The sequence below is a fragment of the Gopherus evgoodei genome, chromosome 3 (genome assembly GCF_007399415.2).
Source record: "Gopherus evgoodei ecotype Sinaloan lineage chromosome 3, rGopEvg1_v1.p, whole genome shotgun sequence".
In the NCBI taxonomy this organism is placed as follows: Eukaryota; Metazoa; Chordata; order Testudines; family Testudinidae; genus Gopherus; species Gopherus evgoodei.
The window spans coordinates 16,177,765-16,196,020 of NC_044324.1; the positions used below are offsets into that span (position 1 = coordinate 16,177,765).

General features: G+C 43.0%; 1 protein-coding gene across 12 annotated transcripts in view; it reads left to right on the forward strand.

The window, feature by feature from the left end:
- HMBOX1 (homeobox containing 1) overlaps positions 1-18,256 on the forward strand; it is a 169,837-nt gene that overhangs the window by 87,412 nt on the left and 64,169 nt on the right. For 11 of the 12 annotated variants that reach the window (XR_003999450.1, XM_030555180.1, XM_030555190.1 and 8 more), the window contains exons 4-5: positions 1,894-1,979; positions 10,568-10,678. Coding sequence is in view for 11 of the 12 variants with exons in the window: in XM_030555180.1 (XP_030411040.1) it covers positions 1,894-1,979; positions 10,568-10,678 (197 nt within the window). In the remaining variant the exon portion in view is untranslated. The remainder of the gene's footprint in view (positions 1-1,893; positions 1,980-10,567; positions 10,679-18,256) is intronic. The other variant, XM_030555187.1, reaches the window with a different exon arrangement.

The window sequence follows — 18,256 nt, forward strand, 5'->3', positions numbered from 1 at the left end:
TTATCCTTTTCCGTAGAGACTGTTCAGTTTGGCCGATGTACATAGCAGAGGGGCATTGCTGGCATATGATGGCGTATATTACATTGGTGGATGTGCAGGTGAATGAACCGGTGATGGTGTGGCTGATCTGGTTAGGTCCTGTGATGGTGTCGCCTGCCAACCTGAAACATATTCTCACCACTAACTGCACACCACACCATAATAACTCTAGCTCAGGAACCAATCCATGCAACAAACCTCTATGCCAACTCTGCCCACATATCTACACCAGCGACACCATCACAGGACCTAACCAGATCAGCCACACCATCACTGGTTCATTCACCTGCACATCCACCAATGTAATATACGCCATCATATGCCAGCAATGCCCCTCTGCTATGTACATTGGCCAAACTGGACAATCTCTACGGAAAAGGATAAATGGACACAAATCAGACATTAGGAATGGCAATATACAAAAACCTGTAGGAGAGCACTTCAACCTCCCTGGCCACACTATAGCAGACCTTAAGGTGGCCATCCTGCAGCAAAAAAACTTCAGGACCAGACTTCAAAGAGAAACTGCTGAGCTTCAGTTCATCTGCAAATTTGACACCATCAGCTCAGGATTGAACAAAGACTGTGTATGGCTTGCCAATTACAGAACCAGTTTCTCCTCTCTTGGTTTTCACACCTCAACTGCTAGAACAGGGCCTCATCCTCCCTGATTGAACTAACCTCGTTATCTCTAGCTTGCTTGCTAGCACACATATATATACCTGCCCCTGGATATTTCCATTACATGCATCTGAGGAAGTGGGTATTCACCCACGAAAGCTCATGCTCCAAAACGTCTGTTAGTCTATAAGGTGCCACAGGGTTCTTTGCTGCTTTTACAGATCCAGACTAACACGGCTACCCTCTGATACTTTCGCTGAAATCTACCTGTTGTCGGATTGGGGGTTCATGAACATGATTCCCCAGATAGTGTTTGGTGCTTGTTCGAGTTGAAATGTCCCATGTTTTCTTGTGTGGAGGGTGAGGGTTGGGCATAGAAGAGATGATGAACCTACAGTTTTTGTGTTTTATTCTCACTTTCCAAGTCTAGACTGTTCACATTAGAGTTTTGATCACCGAACCCTGCTCAGAAAAAGCCAAAGAAAAAATGCGTTACCCAGGAATAAACCCTACCTGATTTTTAAAAGCCAAACAAAACTGATTCTGAATTTCACAGGCGCAGGCATTTATTTCCTGCAGTTTAAGCTTGCTGCACATTACAGCCCCTATGAAACCAGTAAACTCTTTCCCTTTTAGCATAATTATTCAATACTTTCTGTACCATCTCTCCACACTTTTTAAAAATAATCCTTCTAGAAAAACTAGAGCTATAACGCTGACAGGTATTCCTTCATTCAGTGCACCCACGCACCATGCTTTTGGGGGTGAGGGAGGTTGTTGGGGTGGAGGTTGCAAAATCTCTTTTCCTTCCTTCACCCCTGTTGTTTGAAATGTTTGAGAGGGCTTGTCGATATCCTCATTTGTGGAGCTAACCATGCAGGCCCTGCTATCTTTTATTTTTTGTGCTTCATTTTATGACTGAGTTTTAATGCTGGTGTGAGAGATTTATTCATCCCTGTGTAATGAAACTTTGTACATTCCATATGGCAGCCCTACACCTAGTATGAATTATATAGGCTATGAGTCATCCATCCGCCTGCTGGGATGCTTTGATCAAACATGACACTCATTAAAAGAAGTGTCCACTGGTGAGCTATTTTGCCTGTTTCCCCTCCCCCCGACAGCCTCCCAAGGCCCCCACCCTTAAGCAAAGGAAACAAAACCATTTTACATCTTCAGAGTGCCCTTTGGCCTGTCTGTCTCTCTCGTTTTGTTGTTGTTTTGTTTTGGTAGGAGGGACAGCAGCGTGATAAAGGAGGAAATCAAAGCCTTTCTTGCCAATCGGAGGATTTCCCAAGCAGTTGTTGCACAGGTAACAGGTAAGAGCTTGAAGAGCCCTTTATTCATTTTGGTCCTGTGTCTAGCTGCCTGTGTGTGCTAGTGCAGATGTTGGAATATTGCTCGGCTTTCTGCATTGCAGTGCAGATCTGTCAGCTTAGTCATGATAATGTATGCCTTTGATTTAAGACCCATTGTCCTGCACATCAGAGAACTTCCCAAGTGAATCACTTTTTTTGTGTGGCTTTTGCTAGCAAATTTTATTTTACAGCATTGCAATAAGCACAGAGTTCCTATCTTAAAACTAAAACAGTTTTCTTTAATTCTGAAGTTATGCTATTACATGTGGCAAATGTAAATACCCAAGTATATATCTGGGAATATATCCATGGCTGGCACCAGTGCACTTAGCAGACTGATTGTGAGAGTTTGTCCACTTGTCCTTGAGTCGCTTATAATAATAAAAGGCAGATGTGAGGGGTGAGGGAATGGCCATATTAACGCTAATCTTGTTTCAAAAGGAAAAGTCCCATATTTCTTCTTCTTTCCATCATGTTCTCCACTGGGATTAGGGATGAGTGAGCAGACCTCAGTAAAACTATTTGAACCTCCACACAACACTCTGTTTGCAAAGCACTGTACAAATGTTGATTGATTGTTTTCAGAGAGGTTTAAGTGGCTTGGCCAAGGCCATACAAAGAGTTGGTAGCAGAATCAGAAGTAAAATGAGACAAAACACAACTTACTCTTCCTGACCTTTATTTATTTATTTTATTACAACCACGCCTGAATAGAAGTCTTGAAATAGTCAGCTAATTAAGAAAGAAAATATGACTAATAATAGTTATATGGAGCTATACCTGTCTCATAGAGCTGGAAGGGACTTTGAAAGGTTGTAGAGTCCAGTCCCCTGCCTTCACTAGCAGGACCAAGTATTGTGCCTCACAGATTTTTGCCCCAGATCCCTAAATGGCCCCCTCAAGGATTGAACTCTCAACCCTGGGTTTAGCAGGCCAACGCTCAAACCACTGAGCTATCCCTCGCCCTGTGACTAGAAGTGCCAAACTGTTGTGAGAGGAGAAGTTCCAATAAACGGCCTTGTAGGGAATGATGCTGCACTGCTGGGAAGATGGCATGGATGTTATTCTAGCTCTTTTCCATCTCTCCCCCATGTGAAGAGAGAGTGAACAAATGCTTGGGCAGTGTGCCACCTCTTTGGTGCACTCACTCTCTGTTTACAAAGGCAGGTGCTGCAAGGAAAGGAAAAGAAACAAGATGCATTCCTTGGATCTTTCCAAAATTAGGGATATTTCTGATCCTCTTGTTATAAATCCCTATTTGACCAAAAAAGCCTACCTCATGTATGAACCCCTCCCCTAAAGCTTTACCTGCAGGCATTTGCCAGTCGGTTAGGCCTTTAAAGAAAATGCTAATGTAGACAGTGCAGCTCTATTGAAGGACATTGCTTCAGGATTCCAGATGTAAACTTTTAACTCCCCCTGTCTCTGTAAAAAGGGTATTCTACAATTGGGTTGTTGGGGTGAGCACATGAGTGAGTGACTGTTAGATGCATGGTGTATGTGTCTATTTCAAATCACAGATCTTGACCTAGTAACTTGACTATGCTCGTGTAACTCAGCATAGCTGCTGTAAATTTATTTGCACCAGCTGAGGCTGTGACTCCTTATCTCCTTCTACTTGCCAGCAATAGGCCCTCCTTTTTTTCTTCCCCATTTCGTCACATAATTTTACTGTTCTTGATGTGAGAGTCTTCTCTGCTCAATCTTCTGCCATTTGGGACTATTTTCCTGTCTGCCTCCATCCCATTTAAAATCTCCTCTGAAAACCTTCTTTTCCCTTGCCTAGTCACACTTCTACATCAGCTATTTATAAGACACCTCCCCCCCCACATAGGTCTATAACCCAGGTCTGTAGAGCTGCCATGCTGCTGATATCTCCATTATGCTACTCAGCAGCAGCTGTAACCAGCTTGAGTTCTATGGCCCAACATCCTGCTGTGGACACAGACCATGGGCAGTCCCATCTCACGGGGTCTGACAAGCAGCAGCCTCATGGTTCCTCATTGGCTCCCCACCGTATACAGACCCAAGGGGCATTCCAGGAAGTATCCAAGCAACAGTGTGGATCTTCTGCAGTTGCCATAATAATTTCTGCTCCCTGCTCTGACCTTGACTTGCCTTGGACTTTGCCTCCTCGCCCGTACCCTGAAACTTCACTTGGACTCTGACCTTTGGTTTTTACCCTGCCATGGAACCCGACTGCAAATTCTTCCACTTCTCCCAGCCTCAGATTTGCTGTGACCCTTGGTCCCAACTGCCCTTGTTGGAATCCTGTTTAATTTTTGTGAAGTGTTTTGGGATAGAGTTCATACAAAAGGCACAATATCAAAAAAAAACAAAAAAAACACTGTTTACTATGCTTCTGCAGTAGCAAGCGATGACTTTTTCCTTTTATTTCTCCATCGCCGGCAAGGGAGGTGGTGGGAAAAGGAGGGGAGAGAAAACATATATAATTGTAGCTGAATGTTGAATTCCGTTGTTGAGGTAGTACAATGTAGGCCTTTCAAGCTGAACCATATTCCCCCTACTTCGTTTTGTTTTGTTTTGTTTTTTAATGACCATAAATTTATGAAGTGATCAAATAATAAAACTGACATGAAGTAGTAAATGAGGAAGGCACACAGTGAAGTCTTCTGTAGTGTCAGAAGAGAACAGAGTGAAAAATGGCAAAGGAAATTATGAAATGGTGACTAGGAAATAAAGAAACGATTGATAAGGAGCAAAACCCAGCAGAACATTTACTAGCGCTTGTACTAAATACAGAAGCTGCTTTTTATAGCAACTTTCTTTAATGGTTTCTGTAATAAGATAAACAAGAAGCTCTTGGGTTGGGAGCTGTATAAATAATCTTCTACTGATAAGACAAATGACAGTATAAACAGGAGCTAATAATAGTTCCTGCCGAATTTCCCAGCTTGTTGTTTGAAACTTCTTTAGCATAGTTGCAGCTTTACTCCCTTCAAGGGTAGGTTTTCAGCATTGCATGCGGTGAGTGAGATGCCAGATCCCCATTAACAATAACAGAGAGGGGTGCGTATTAAATCTGTTGTGATAAGCACTGAAAATTTGCCCCTGAACCAAGTGATTATAGGTCCTAGGGCAAACTGGGGGTCCTGACCCGAGCGGGAGTCACAAGACAATTGTAGAGGGGTTGCGAGAGCGGCGGCTGCTGGCCAGGCACCCAGCTCTGAAGGCTACACTGCCACCATCAGCAGTGCAGAAATCAGGATGACATGGTACGGGAGGATCATCACAGCCTGAAATATTTTCAAAGGAGATCCCAGAAAAAAAGTTTGAGATCACTTGCAGTAGGGCAAAGAATGTTTTCCTGCACTTATTAAAGGAAGTGGCCAACTAATTTAGGACCCTGATGTAGAGTTTGAATGGGGGGTGGGGTTGGGCGTATCTGAGCACCTCACAGATTATTAATGTATTTGTGCTCACAACACCCCTGAGGCCGGGTTTTGCTAGTATCCCCATTGTATAGATGAAGAACTATGGGACAGAGAGGCTAAGTAACTTACCCAAAGTCACACAGGCAGTCTGTGGTCGAGCAAGGACTTGAACCCAGGTCCTCTGCGTCCTCGGATAGTGGCCTAGCCATCCTCTCAGTTAATGTGTCTAATATGGAGCTATACCTATCTCATAGAACTGGATGGGACCTTGAAAGGTAATCGAGTCCAGTCCCCTGCCTTCACAGCAGGACCAAGTACTGTCCCTGACAGATATATTTCAAAAATACATAACAAAAGGGTATTTTTCTAACGTGTTTATCAACAATCATTCTGTTCATTCTACTTGTATGGCTCATCTCTGTCCCACCCTTTCTCTGTCTTGACTATTTAGACTATAAGCACTTGAGAACAGAACCATCTCTTATAGTATATACAGAACCTAGCACAAATAATCATCATCCATGCAGTGTTGGAAAGCCAAACACAGCAACACGGAGTAGCGCACAAAGCAAAACCAAGTATGAAGAAAATGAAACTGATTAGAGTATTTCCATTGTCACACTGAATGGAATTGAAAAAGTTATTGACCAGCATAAATGGTGAGAAACAGGTTTTTAAAATATTTGATGTTGGTGGTGACACAGGTGAGGATTTATTTTAACATGATTTTGATCTTTGCTCCTTTCCTCCAAACAAACCTTGCTAACGTACAAAGTTGATCGATGTTCTTTGCAGGCACGTATTGTACAAATCCAGGATTCGTTATTATAAACACAGGAATAAAGGCATAAAATCAGTCAGTTCTCCTCCAAAACCAGTGCTTAATTTGTGCCTAGGCTTGCCAGAGCTGAGCCCCGGCACCTCTAGGGTTGGCAGTTCATAGCCCCGGCATCTCTGGGCCTGCCGTGTCAGTTATGAAAGTTAAAAAATTGCTTGAGTGTCGGCACCTAATTGTTTGAGCCCCGGCACCTCTTTCATTACAAATTAATCACTGTCCAAATCCCATAGTTTCCTGGTGCTTCTATATATATTCTTTTGCAAGGGACGTTAAAAAAAAAATACAGCCACAGAGGATGAGTGCACCCATCTGTGAGAGGAAGGGGAAAAACAGTTATTAGGAGATTGTGTGAGCAGCGCTCTCCAGGGTTGTGAGCAGGTGCGCACTGAACACACTAGAGTAGCGAGCATCTCTGCCTGCCTTCTCCTAGAGTTGGTTTTTGCTACCTCTTTGTCATGTAGGAGGGAAATTTTCTTACAAATCACCTGCTTGGGGGATGTAGCCCAACGAGCGGTGCAGTCTAGGGAAATATCTCTGGGTTATCATCATCTCTGAACTGGAACCTGCCATGGGGAGTGTGTCTGGGAAAAAAACCTGGCAGAAAGAAAGGGCAGGGGCAAAGTGGGAGCATGGAGAGGAGCAGGAAGGGGGACAGAATTGCAGGCAAGTGACAAATACTCATTAAAATGTCAAACTTATCAAAATTTGCAATGGCTCTTTTGTGACTGCCTCTCCCCCCGGAGTTTTCTGTGGCAAAGCTGAGTGCCCTCATCATGGTGTTCAGTACTCCTGGCTTGTAGGCTCAGAGACCAAAGGACCTAGGTCTCCCTCATGAGCCATGGGTCGGTCTGAGAGATTTTTTCCAGACAGCCGGATATTAGATGCTCCAGATAATTACCTTCATGAATTTGCCTTTGGCAGCAGTTTTTTCCTGCCAGTGTCATTTCCTGAAATAGCAGGATTAGAAGCTATGTAACTGGATGATACTGGTGTTGGATTGAGGAGCATCCCTTTCCCAGTGCTCTGGTGAGTCCACTGTATAAAACCAAATTTTTAGGAACTAAAAACTGTATCACAATCAAATAATCTTTTTTGTTATTTGTTTTTGCTACGAGGACGTCATTAAAAATAAATAACAGAAGGATGGAGTTGTGGATAAGGCCCTACATTGGGACTCACGAGATCTAGGTTCAGTTCCTGGCTCTGTCACTCACTGTGTGTGATGCTGGGCAAGTCGCACTCTGCCTGCCTTGGTTTCCCAACTGTAAAATGAGTATAATAATACTTGTCTATTTAGGCTGCAAGGTCTTTGAGGCAGAAATCATCTCTTGCTTTGTGTAGTATGTACAGTATTGGGGCCTCTAGACTTGATCATGATATAAATAATAAAAACTGGCAAGTCAAATTTGTGTATTTCACAGAGGAAATAATTCCCAGTAGCCTTAGTTAGCATTTAATAAATACAAAATATTATTTAATTTGCATTAGCATCCAAAATGTGCTAGCATTTTTCTAACAGTGGAAACTACAATATTTGCCCCAGAGAGCATCCGATCTGAACTGACAAAGGGAGATGAAGAATTGGGGAGGAAAGTGATCACAAGAAGTTTGAAAGTGATGCGGTAGAAAAAGGGGAACCTATGGAGAACTCAAAAAAGCTGACTGATCAAAACAGTGAGCAAGGAAGATGATCTTAGCAGCTGCATTTTGTATGGGCTGGAGATAGGAGGGTTGAGGGTGATGTGGGTGTTGGGGAAACCACAGAGACTGGGTATGAGGTCTGAACAAGAATTTTAGCTGTGTGGACAGCGAGAAAAGGGTCTGATTCTCAACAGGAGTGATTACCTGGAGTTAGCGTATTGATATAGATAAGAATGCTGTGGGCTGCATCTCAAGTGCAGGTCCTGGGATGCAGTAGTCATTACAGAGCATGTCATGTTGGAACCTGCAGTAGAGTGCATAGAATTTGTAGAAGAGCACTGTTCTGATCTGTGCATTTCAAGATCCTGTACAAAGCTCCGTTTTACAGAAAGGGGTTAACTGCAGAGTGACGTACCAAAGACCACAATGAGTCAGTAGTGAAGCTGGGAATAGAATCCCAGTGTCCTGGCTCTCACTCCTTTGCTTCACCCACTGGACCAGGTTACCATTAACATTTGCAGGCAGCACTAGTGTATTAGGTAGCTGCAATCTGTACTATTTTATACAAAACAAGTGTAGCAAGTTGCCAGTGCAGCCTCTTGGGCAAAGCGTGGATGCCTGAATATATTATTATGAAAATATGTTCTGTATCCATAACTGTGGTATCTGATACTTTGCTTTTATATCCTACTTTGTTACCAAAGAGCTGTACACACAATATTTTTATTACATAATTAAAGGCAGACCACAGTACTTACAAACCAGGTAATAAACTAATACTATCCTCACCCAGTAACAGACAAAACTCATCCAGCTGAGAAACCACAACTGAGAGGCCACACGCTTAAGGCATGTAGCACTGTGCTCAAAAAGCGGCCTGATACGGACTGTGATGGAACACCAAAGGACACAGGTTTCAGAACCAGGTCCCTTTACTGAGCACATGCTTCCAGCTGACATGATTTCAACTTTGGGGATGACTAAGTGGGACTGTCTCCGCTTTTTGCACCATCTTTGATAGATAGGGCAGATGCAGTCCCTGAGAGAGGCTGGTTGGGAATACAAAATGGATATACAATAAAAGCATACAGTCCTGCCTGCAGCAAGCCAGTCAGAATATACTCTTGGAGCCTTCAGTTTCTCTCCCACATCCTTGCACAAGGATTTCTGTTGAACACAAAGGAATTCCTGTTTAAAAAAACCAAACCCACCCTTTTCCTGCAGGACAAATTAAATAAAGTAGCTCCAGAATTATATATAATACAGGCTAGTTAGGAACATAACTATGATTTTTGAAAACCTAGTTGGAGTTAGCCCATATGAATTGGACTCCCCTGAGATTTTGAATCATTCTGAAACGTTATTAGTATCTTTGTTTAACTCAAAAATACATGTTAGGATAAAATCCCTTGTTAGAAAAAAATGTAAGACTCCAGGGGCCTATTTCTCATAAGTTAAATATGATCATGAGAGCACAAGATGGGCGAGGAAGGTGTGATTACCTCATGAAAAGCAATCTTCGTGTTGTGTATTGTGACTCTGAACAGGTGTTGGCACAGGTGGTGTTTAGCAATATATTGTTACTGTGAGCACCTCCTAGGACTTTAATCCCCAACAGAGTTTGTATGTTGTTAACCCTTTCTAATGGCTGAACAGCCTTGTTGAGAATGCACCCTTGGCATTTCCTTTGCCCTTTCTGTTAGTCTTCTGTTTCAGCCATTTGAACACTGAATTATAAGGAATAGCTTGTGTTGATCACCAATGAGTATGTGATTCTCATCCGAGTAGGTTTTGAGTCCTGTTTCTTTACTTGTGAAACTGGTTAGTTTTGGTTTGTTTCCTAATTAATTTGTCCTTCAGTGTTATGAATGGAATGCCGACGTTGATCCTGCATTCCACTTCACTCTGGAAAAAAATATTCAGCTTCTGGAAAATTTTCTCCTCTTGCTATTTTTATGCAAGTCTGATTTAAATTTCTCTTAGAGAGATGGAGCTTTTCACCTTTAGGTCACAGGGTCTAATCCAGCTCAGGTAAATAGTGTTTGGAAGCAGTTTATCATCTGACAGCTTGGTTTTGTTTTGTTTCTGGCCTGTGAGATATGACTTGGTAGGTGAATGACTTCATTTTCTGTTGGACTAATATCTGTATATCTCAAACTGCTGTTCTATTTTCACCTTATTGTCAAGCTCCACATGCACTGCAAACATTTTATCATTATAATCCCTTTAATAACCTTCGTCTGTAGATCTCGAAGCACTTTACAATGACGGGTAAGTACCAATATTCCCATTTTACGGAGGGTAAACTGAGGCACCACCATGTTATAATGTCCTCAAAGTCATGTCATGAGAGTCAGTGGCCAAGCTAGGACTAAAACCCCGATCTCCTCACTCCAAAGTCTGGTGAACTTTCCACTAACTGCGATACTATGCTTCCTGCTGTGGGTATGGAGGCTGAGTCAGGTCAAAAATAATAAAGGACAAAAGTTGAGGCACACTGGTGGGACGCTGTGGGGGAAGCTTGAAATGTGTACCTTTTCTATGTATAAAATATTAGCTTTCAGTTTCTGGGCCTCTTAGGCCAGTACCTTTCACTATCACTGAATCTCGTTCAAAATTTAAATAGAACAAAAGCGCTCTCTCGCTCTCTCTCTCTTTTTCTTTCTTTCTTGTAGGTATCAGCCAGAGCCGGATCTCTCATTGGCTGTTGCAGCAGGGGTCAGACCTGAGTGAACAAAAGAAAAGGGCATTTTACAGATGGTACCAGCTTGAGAAGACGAACCCTGGTAAACAAAACAAGCTAAGGTTTTACCTCTGAAATAAACCCTGGGTCATGTTTGCGAGTGGCACTGATTGTTCCCTTCACCTTGCTGAACTGAAGCGTCTTCCAAGAGGTGCCATCCCGTAACTGAGTTACTTTTTGGAAACGGGGAGGAATGAGGCTAAGCCTACTTGTGAATAGAACTGCTTTTAAGTGTAAACTCTTGGTTGCAGCAAGGACCCAGAGCACTGCCTCTCCAGCTGTTCAGCTCTGGCCGGTTTCTTGGTTGCTTGGCTCATTTTCACACCCTCTGAAAGTGTGGGAATATGAAGTCTTGTTGGAGGTGTGATCAGCTGGCTTTAAATGTACACTCAGCCTCTCAATATAAATAAAAGATAAACCCTGTTAGATCAAGAGAAGGGAACTTTAAACATGCCATGGCATTGAAAATAGCTGTGTCATATAAACTAACAACAGGAGGTTTAAGGACCTGATCCAGAGCCCCTTAAATCAATGTCAGTCTTTCAGTAAAAAGCAACAGAGTCCTGTGGCGCCTTATAGACTAACAGACGTATTGGAGCATAAGTTTTCGTATCACCCATAAAAGCTTATGCTCCAATACGTCTGTTAGTCCATAAGGTGACACAGGACTCTTTGTCACTTTTTACAGATCCAGTCTTTCAGTGGAGTTCCGTGGGTTTTGGATCATGCCCTGAACCTGTGGTTGGGATATGATGGTGTCAAGATTTGTCTTGCAAAGCCTGCTTGCTTCTCCTCTGAAAAATCAAAAGAGAGTTCAGATATAAAGAGGAAAAGTAAAGTTCTCCATTGCTCTAACTAAATTGTAGAAAATCACAGAAATAAGGGATGGAAGTGTTACTTGTGAAGTTATCATCTAGTCCGTCCCCTTGCAGGACTCTTCCTTGTAGTTTCTTGCTTGACCCAGGCTTTCACTACTCCCTTGTGACAGACAATCCCACAGTCCTTGGCTACCACCTTGATACTATTCAGCCTCAGTTTTCCTTTGTTTAATCTGAAGCCTGCTTATACCCACCTTGTGCCATCTATCTTCCCTTTGAAATGTAATTGATTTAAAGGGAATCAAAACTCAGTGTCTGTCTGAGTTCACTTTGCTCCAAAAGTCTGAGTTCTAAGTCCAACCAGTAAAACCAGATTCTGAAAACTAGTGCTGTGTGTGTAAACCACACATAAAGAGGCTTCATACATTAATTGGTGCAGGAATACTTTAATTTAAGGTCAGCTAGGTTCAGACACACAGTTCTGAGTTTTGTCCTTTCTCTCAAGCATCTGGAAATGCTGTTTAGAGAGTGAATGTGCCCAGGGGAGGGAGGTGCTGACAGGTTGCTGTGATCAGTGAGGAACACCAATTTTACAATCCCTGTTGATGTTGCAATTGGCACTGTCTAAAGCTCTGCAAGGTTACTGGGAACAAGTTTTAGCATCAGCTGCCTTCAGATTCTCAGGTTCAACCCCATGGAATAATTCCCAGAAATTCCCCTTTGACAGAAGATATGGCCCAAAAACTGACAGGAAAAGAGGACTGGAACTTTTGGAAAGAACTGAGAAACAGGATACGACCTCTCCTGAAGATTGAAACTGCTGCTTAGATTTGTTTCCTATAAACCTTATGGATCCTTCTGCTAGTATTGCCGAGGGTTGTTTGAGAGAGTGTGTTCTGGGCCACGTTAAGAGAGTCCGTGTTGAACTCAGCAGTGACACCTTCCTCCTCCGTATCTCCTATGTGTCTTTTCACTCCTCAGAACTGATTTCTGATGAGAAAAAATTAATTGAGGTTAATCTCTAAAGTTCTATTTCACTGTCTAACTGGCTGAGGATTTGTCTGGTTTTTTTTTTTTTCTTTTCTTTTCTTTTTGTATTGGCATGGGAAAGATTTTCTTGAACAGCCACTGACTGGGGTTTTTTAATTTTGGTTTTTCATAAGGGACCTTACACAGCCTTTTCAAGTACTGTAAAGACAAAGTGACACTTATCTATGCCAAGGGATTGCATTGATGCCTTTAAATTCCCTTTAGGACCAACAGAACATTCAATTTACTTAGAGAGACTTGGAAAAACCTTTTTGTTTTTCCATAGCTGTTCGAATTTTCCACTCGAGGGGATTTTTAAATTTTTTTTAGGACAATCTGCTGCTTTGAGCTGTTGCCACGCAACCGATTGTATTGCAGTCCAGACTGGCCAGTCAGTGGATAATTAATATGTATTGGTTGAGTGCTAATGGTGAATACATCATATAGACAGAGATGTGGTTCTTGCCTGAAGAAACTTACATTGTGCTTGGTGCTGTACGACCATTCAGTAAAACACAGCCCTTTTTCTGAAGAACTCACAAAATTAAATTATCAGCATGTACCTTTTCCATTTTCTAACTTTCTACAGAGAGGCTTGCTTTGTTTTGTCTGTTTTTCTTCTTCCTGTCTCCCGTACAGTGCCATCAGCTGGAAAGACAACTATATCCATTTCCCTTCCGTGACTTGTTTACTCTGAGCTGTGGTGTCACATTGGGAATTGGGAGTTCTTTGGTGACAGTGGGGCATGGGAGCTACTTTCTCTTTCTCAGTTTAATTCTTATTTAGGTGAATTTATATCTACGGACCTGTCCCTTTTTGGAATCTCTCAGGCTGAATTCAGCTGAGTAACATTGAAAAAGACACTCCCTTCCTGTAGAACAGGAACAGTTTTGAAGGGCCAGAAAGGTAGATAGCATCAACCTGGGACCTCAAGAGGAAGGATGGTTTTGTGGTTAAGACACTGTACTCAAGAGATGTGGGCTCAGTCCCTGGCTTTCACACTTGCTGTGTGACGTTGAGCAAGTCATTTAAACTCTCTATGCTTCCATTCCCGTCTGTAAAGTGGGGATAATACTTCCTTTGTCTGACTTATCTATCTAGACTGTACGCATTTCAGGGAAGGGACTGTCTCTTATTGTATGTGTGTACAGCACCAACATGATGATAGAGTCTCTAGATGCTACTGTAAGACAGAGACAGATCAGAAATACAGCAAAAAATGAGACACTTCTTTTTCATTATATAGCAGTGCTGCATAGGTGGGTTATGCTGCAAATCACTCGCATACAGTCCTGCATCTGCTAATCTAGCAATTGTGTGTTCTGAAGCCTTAGAACAAGAAGATTTTGTAATGTTTGCTGCTATTAATACAGAAGTGGGCTCACCTCCTCCAAAGGTTTTGTTGACTCCCACCTTTGTCTGGCCTTTGGTATGTGTTCTTTGCTGTTTAGTTTTTCTCCATGGATAGTCTCTACATCTTTCTATTGTCTTTGCTTGTTACTGTTGTTCAGACAGCCTCAGATAAACTAGTTTGTTATGAAATAAAAATAGTTATGGGAAATGTTTTAACTCTGATGCAATAATAGGGCCATATTGTTCCTACTATATATAATAATCTTGCTCCCAACTTGATGATCAGTGGTTTTCTGGAGAAGAGGACATTGGAGTTAATGATAATGCTGCAAAACTGACAGGTCATTTTATGTGTTAGCGCTTGTGTTTTTCTTTATGGAAGCAGTTGCAGATCAGGGTGAAGGCAGATCTTGTGTAAAGAAATAATCAGTGCAAAATATTAAGGTCAGTTGACATTGGAATGTCTTTCATTTAATCTAATTAACAGTGATGCTTTTTTTATTGAGATGGGGCATTTTGGGGGAAGTGACTGTGTCGTGTTTTGTGAAGGGCTGAACTCTTGTTTGGCACTTTATAAATGTGTTTTGGAATCAAATTTAAGCATTACTGCACCAGTGAAATCTTGCATTGTTCAAACAAATCTTCTCGTGCCCATGTTTTGAAATAAAAAGATTAAGGTTGGCCTTAATAGATTGATTGGGAGCAGGGGGCAATGTGAGATGTTCATGGCTTAGTAACCTTGGCACCTTCTCTTTGTCTGGGCTGTGACAGAGCCGGGCAGGCTGTAGAAATGTTGTGTTAAGACTGCAATGTGGGGTCTGATTGCCCACGTTTAAGCTGTTGTTTTTTTTCCTTCCTGCCAATTAATTAATAGGAAGGCAGTAATAGTCATCTTGGACAAGGCTGTGTGTGCTGCCAGGTTGAAGAGAGGCAGTTGTCAGCAACATGTAGCATTTTTCCATAAATTTAATGTCATGGGAGCCCTTGTCTGGCTCTAAAATAAAAGCTTATGGAAAAAGTAAGATGCTGGCTATCCCAGGAGCTTTGTATTGGGGCGGCAATGGTATGATTGTTCTTCAATAATGCATCAAGTGTGCTAAGCGTTTCACAGAAAACAGAACTCTGCGCTGAAGAGCTTATACCCAAATGATAGGCTTGTCTGTTAAATTGCAGGGAGCCTAGGTTGCAGTTTCAAATCACCAAACTGATCACCAAATTTGGGCTCAGGAAGGATATTTCCCCCAGGTCAGATTGCATTTTGCCTTTCTCTGCAGCATACGGCATAAACCCCCTGCTAGGATCATCTGGGCATCTCTCACCTAATCAATTCCTTACTGTTTCTGGAACCCCAGACATTAGTGACACATTGGTCTCTCCTGTTCTCTGCCAGTGGCATGGAATAGTTTAGTCTCTTGAGGACTGAAATTCTTTAATCTAACTGAAGTCATTGGGCTCAGCATAAGGGCATCAGGGTGAAATTTACAGGCAGTCAGACTCAATGATCCAGTTGTTCTTTCTGGTTTTAAACTCTGTGGAGAGAGGACATGATCCCTGCCCCCAGGAGTTCACAGTCTAAGGACAGACACACAAGAAGATGGCGATTAGGGGAAAGGGAACAACAAATAAACTGGTAACCTAGCTGGCAATTTCAGCACAAAGGCCAAACACTGAAAGGGCGATGGAGACTGAACTCCTCCCTGATACCTAGATATGGTCCTTCCAGTGAACCAGTTAGTCCCATCCATTTCATTGCAAGGTCACATCTGGCATTGGATGACAGTAGGAGATGCTAACCCTATATGCTCTATGGATGGGGCTTTCCCACACAATTTATCTCTCTTCATGTACAGAGCTCCTCACCTTTTGATGTATATACCAAGGCACAGTTCCCAGAGCTTTTACTTAATTGCTGCCCAACTTTTGTGGCTCTACTAAGCCAAAAACATAGCAGTATCCCTTCTTTTAAAAATCTGCTGGTTTCAGGGCCAGATCTTGTGATCTGTCATAGGCTTTTATATACACCCATAACTGTACAGGTAAACTAGATCTGCATGCAGAGGTGCATTGGTATAATTGAAGAATCTGGCCCTTAGTGTGGAACATGCTGTGCCTTTGTTTTAGAGAAACTATAGAAGCAGAGCTGGGTGGGCAGAACATCAGAGTGATGCTTTGAGGCAGCAGGTTAAAAGAACAAGTGACCAAAGAGCTCAGAGGAGAAACTCTCTGATTCCTTCACCAACGATCATGCCAGCAGTGCTTATGCTGAACAGCACTTCCCCTATCACCAGTTGAGATCCAAGCACCTGATGCTCCTGTGTGGTTTTCCTTGTGCCAGATCTCATGTGCATGTGTTGAGGTGGTGGCCTATATTCATCCCCAGTTCTCAAAACATTTCTCCAGTGTCTGCCAACTTCAGGATGCTGCTCTTTCTGATATTGCCCCATGGAAAAGAGAAATGGGTGAGTTGACCACCAAGGCTATCACTACCCAAAACAAAACAAAACAGAAAGTCATTTTATACTCAGTAAGTAAATACATCAACGCCTGATTTACATGGAAGCAGATTTATGCTCTAAAAAAAATTATTCATTTTTTTCTCCTTTACCTAAGAAACATTTTAGACACACTAACATAATATCATTTCTCTGCAGCTGTTACCTTGATGCTAAGCATCACTGAAATGCCCTCTTTCATTTTTATCTGATTTCTGAGACAGCACTGCTAACCAATTGCCTGCTTATGAGCAGGTGGAGGGAGCTTCTGCTCTCCCAGCTCCTGGTCAGGGGGAGGTTTGTTAGTAAGACACTTGGAGTGGGGTCCACTAGTATTTCCCCACTCTTGCTGACCCATTAATTCTGTGTTTTGAAGGGCTGTGTCTGTCAGATACTTTTTGGAAACATTAGAATGTACAAATTTGTGCACCAGCAGTGGTAAAAGTTGGCCAAAATCCTCCTTTGAAATGATGGTGCAACCAGCTGATGTTGTCACATTTCACTGGGTAAATATTTTGCACAGCAATAAACTACTGCATAGAGTGGGGGGGAAGACAGCACTACTGCATGTAGGGCTGAGGGAACTTCCCCAGACACTGCCCTCGTGTGCGCAAGACTAACAGGGATGTGCTTTACTTACTACTGAAATTACCCAGGAGAAAGTTTTAACTCTTCAAGAGACTTCCACCCTTCTCAGAGTGCTGATCCTCAGTAAGGAAAATAGTCATTGGGCAGTTGATACAGCCAAAGCTGGTAATGAGTTCTCCACTCATTAACAGTATGTAGGGCAAGCATTGCTAGGGTTAAGCCATGTGAGGTTCTTCACCCCCTTCACTCTATTTCATACTGGCAGACAGCTAAAAAGTGACCATTTCTAAGTGCTTATGTACCAATGCTGGAAGTCTAAAGAATAAGATGGGTGAACTAGAGTGCTTCGTATTAAATGAGGATATTGATATACTTGGTGGATAAGGATAATCAATGAGACACTGTAATACCAGAGTACAAAATATATCAAAAGGACAGACCTGGTCGAGGAGGGGCACTATATGTGGGGAAAAAAGTGTAGAGTCAAATGAAGTAAAAATCTTAAATGAGCCAAACTGTATCATAGAATCTCCATGGATAATGATTCCACGCTTGAGTAATAAGAATATAGCAGTAGGCATATATTACTGACCACAGTGGCGGATTAACAAATTTGGCGCCTCTAGGCCCTCAGAAAATTGCCACCGCTCCCCCTCTGCCAGCTCACCTCTGCTCCCCCGCCGTAAGTCTGGGAGGGAGGGGGGAGAAGGGGAGTTGTGGCGCTATGGGGGATGGCAGCGATGGAGTGGAGGTGAGCTGGGGCAGAGAGTGGTTCCCTGCCCCCCCCCTTAGTCACTCGCCACACCCGCTGGCCCCAACTCACCTTTGTTCCACCTCCTCTGATCGTGCTGCTGCTCGCTTCTCCCTCCCAGTGCTTTTGCGCAGCTAGCCTGGGAGGGAGGGGGGAGAAGGGGAGTTGTGGCGCTTAGGGGATGGTGGTGGAGTGGAGGTGAGCTGGGGTGGGCAGCAGTTCCCGGCCCCCCCGTTACTCCCTGCATCCGCGGGCTCCACCTCACCTCTGCTCTGCCTCCTCCAAGCGCACCGCTACTCGCTTCTCCCTCCTTCCCAGAGCTTTTGTGTGGCAAGCCTGGGAGGGAGGTGGATGGAGGGAAGCACGTTGCGCCTGGAAGAGGAGGCGGGCCAGAGATTTGGGGAAGAGGCGGAGTTGGGGAGGGTCACAAGCAAATTTGCTGCCCCGGCAAATTTGTTGGCCTAGGCGATAATACGCCGCTGACTGACCATTTGACCAGGATGCTGATAGTGACTGTGAAATGCTCAGGGAGATTAGCGAGGCTATAAAAATCAAAAACTCAATAGTAATGGGAGATTTCAACTATCCCC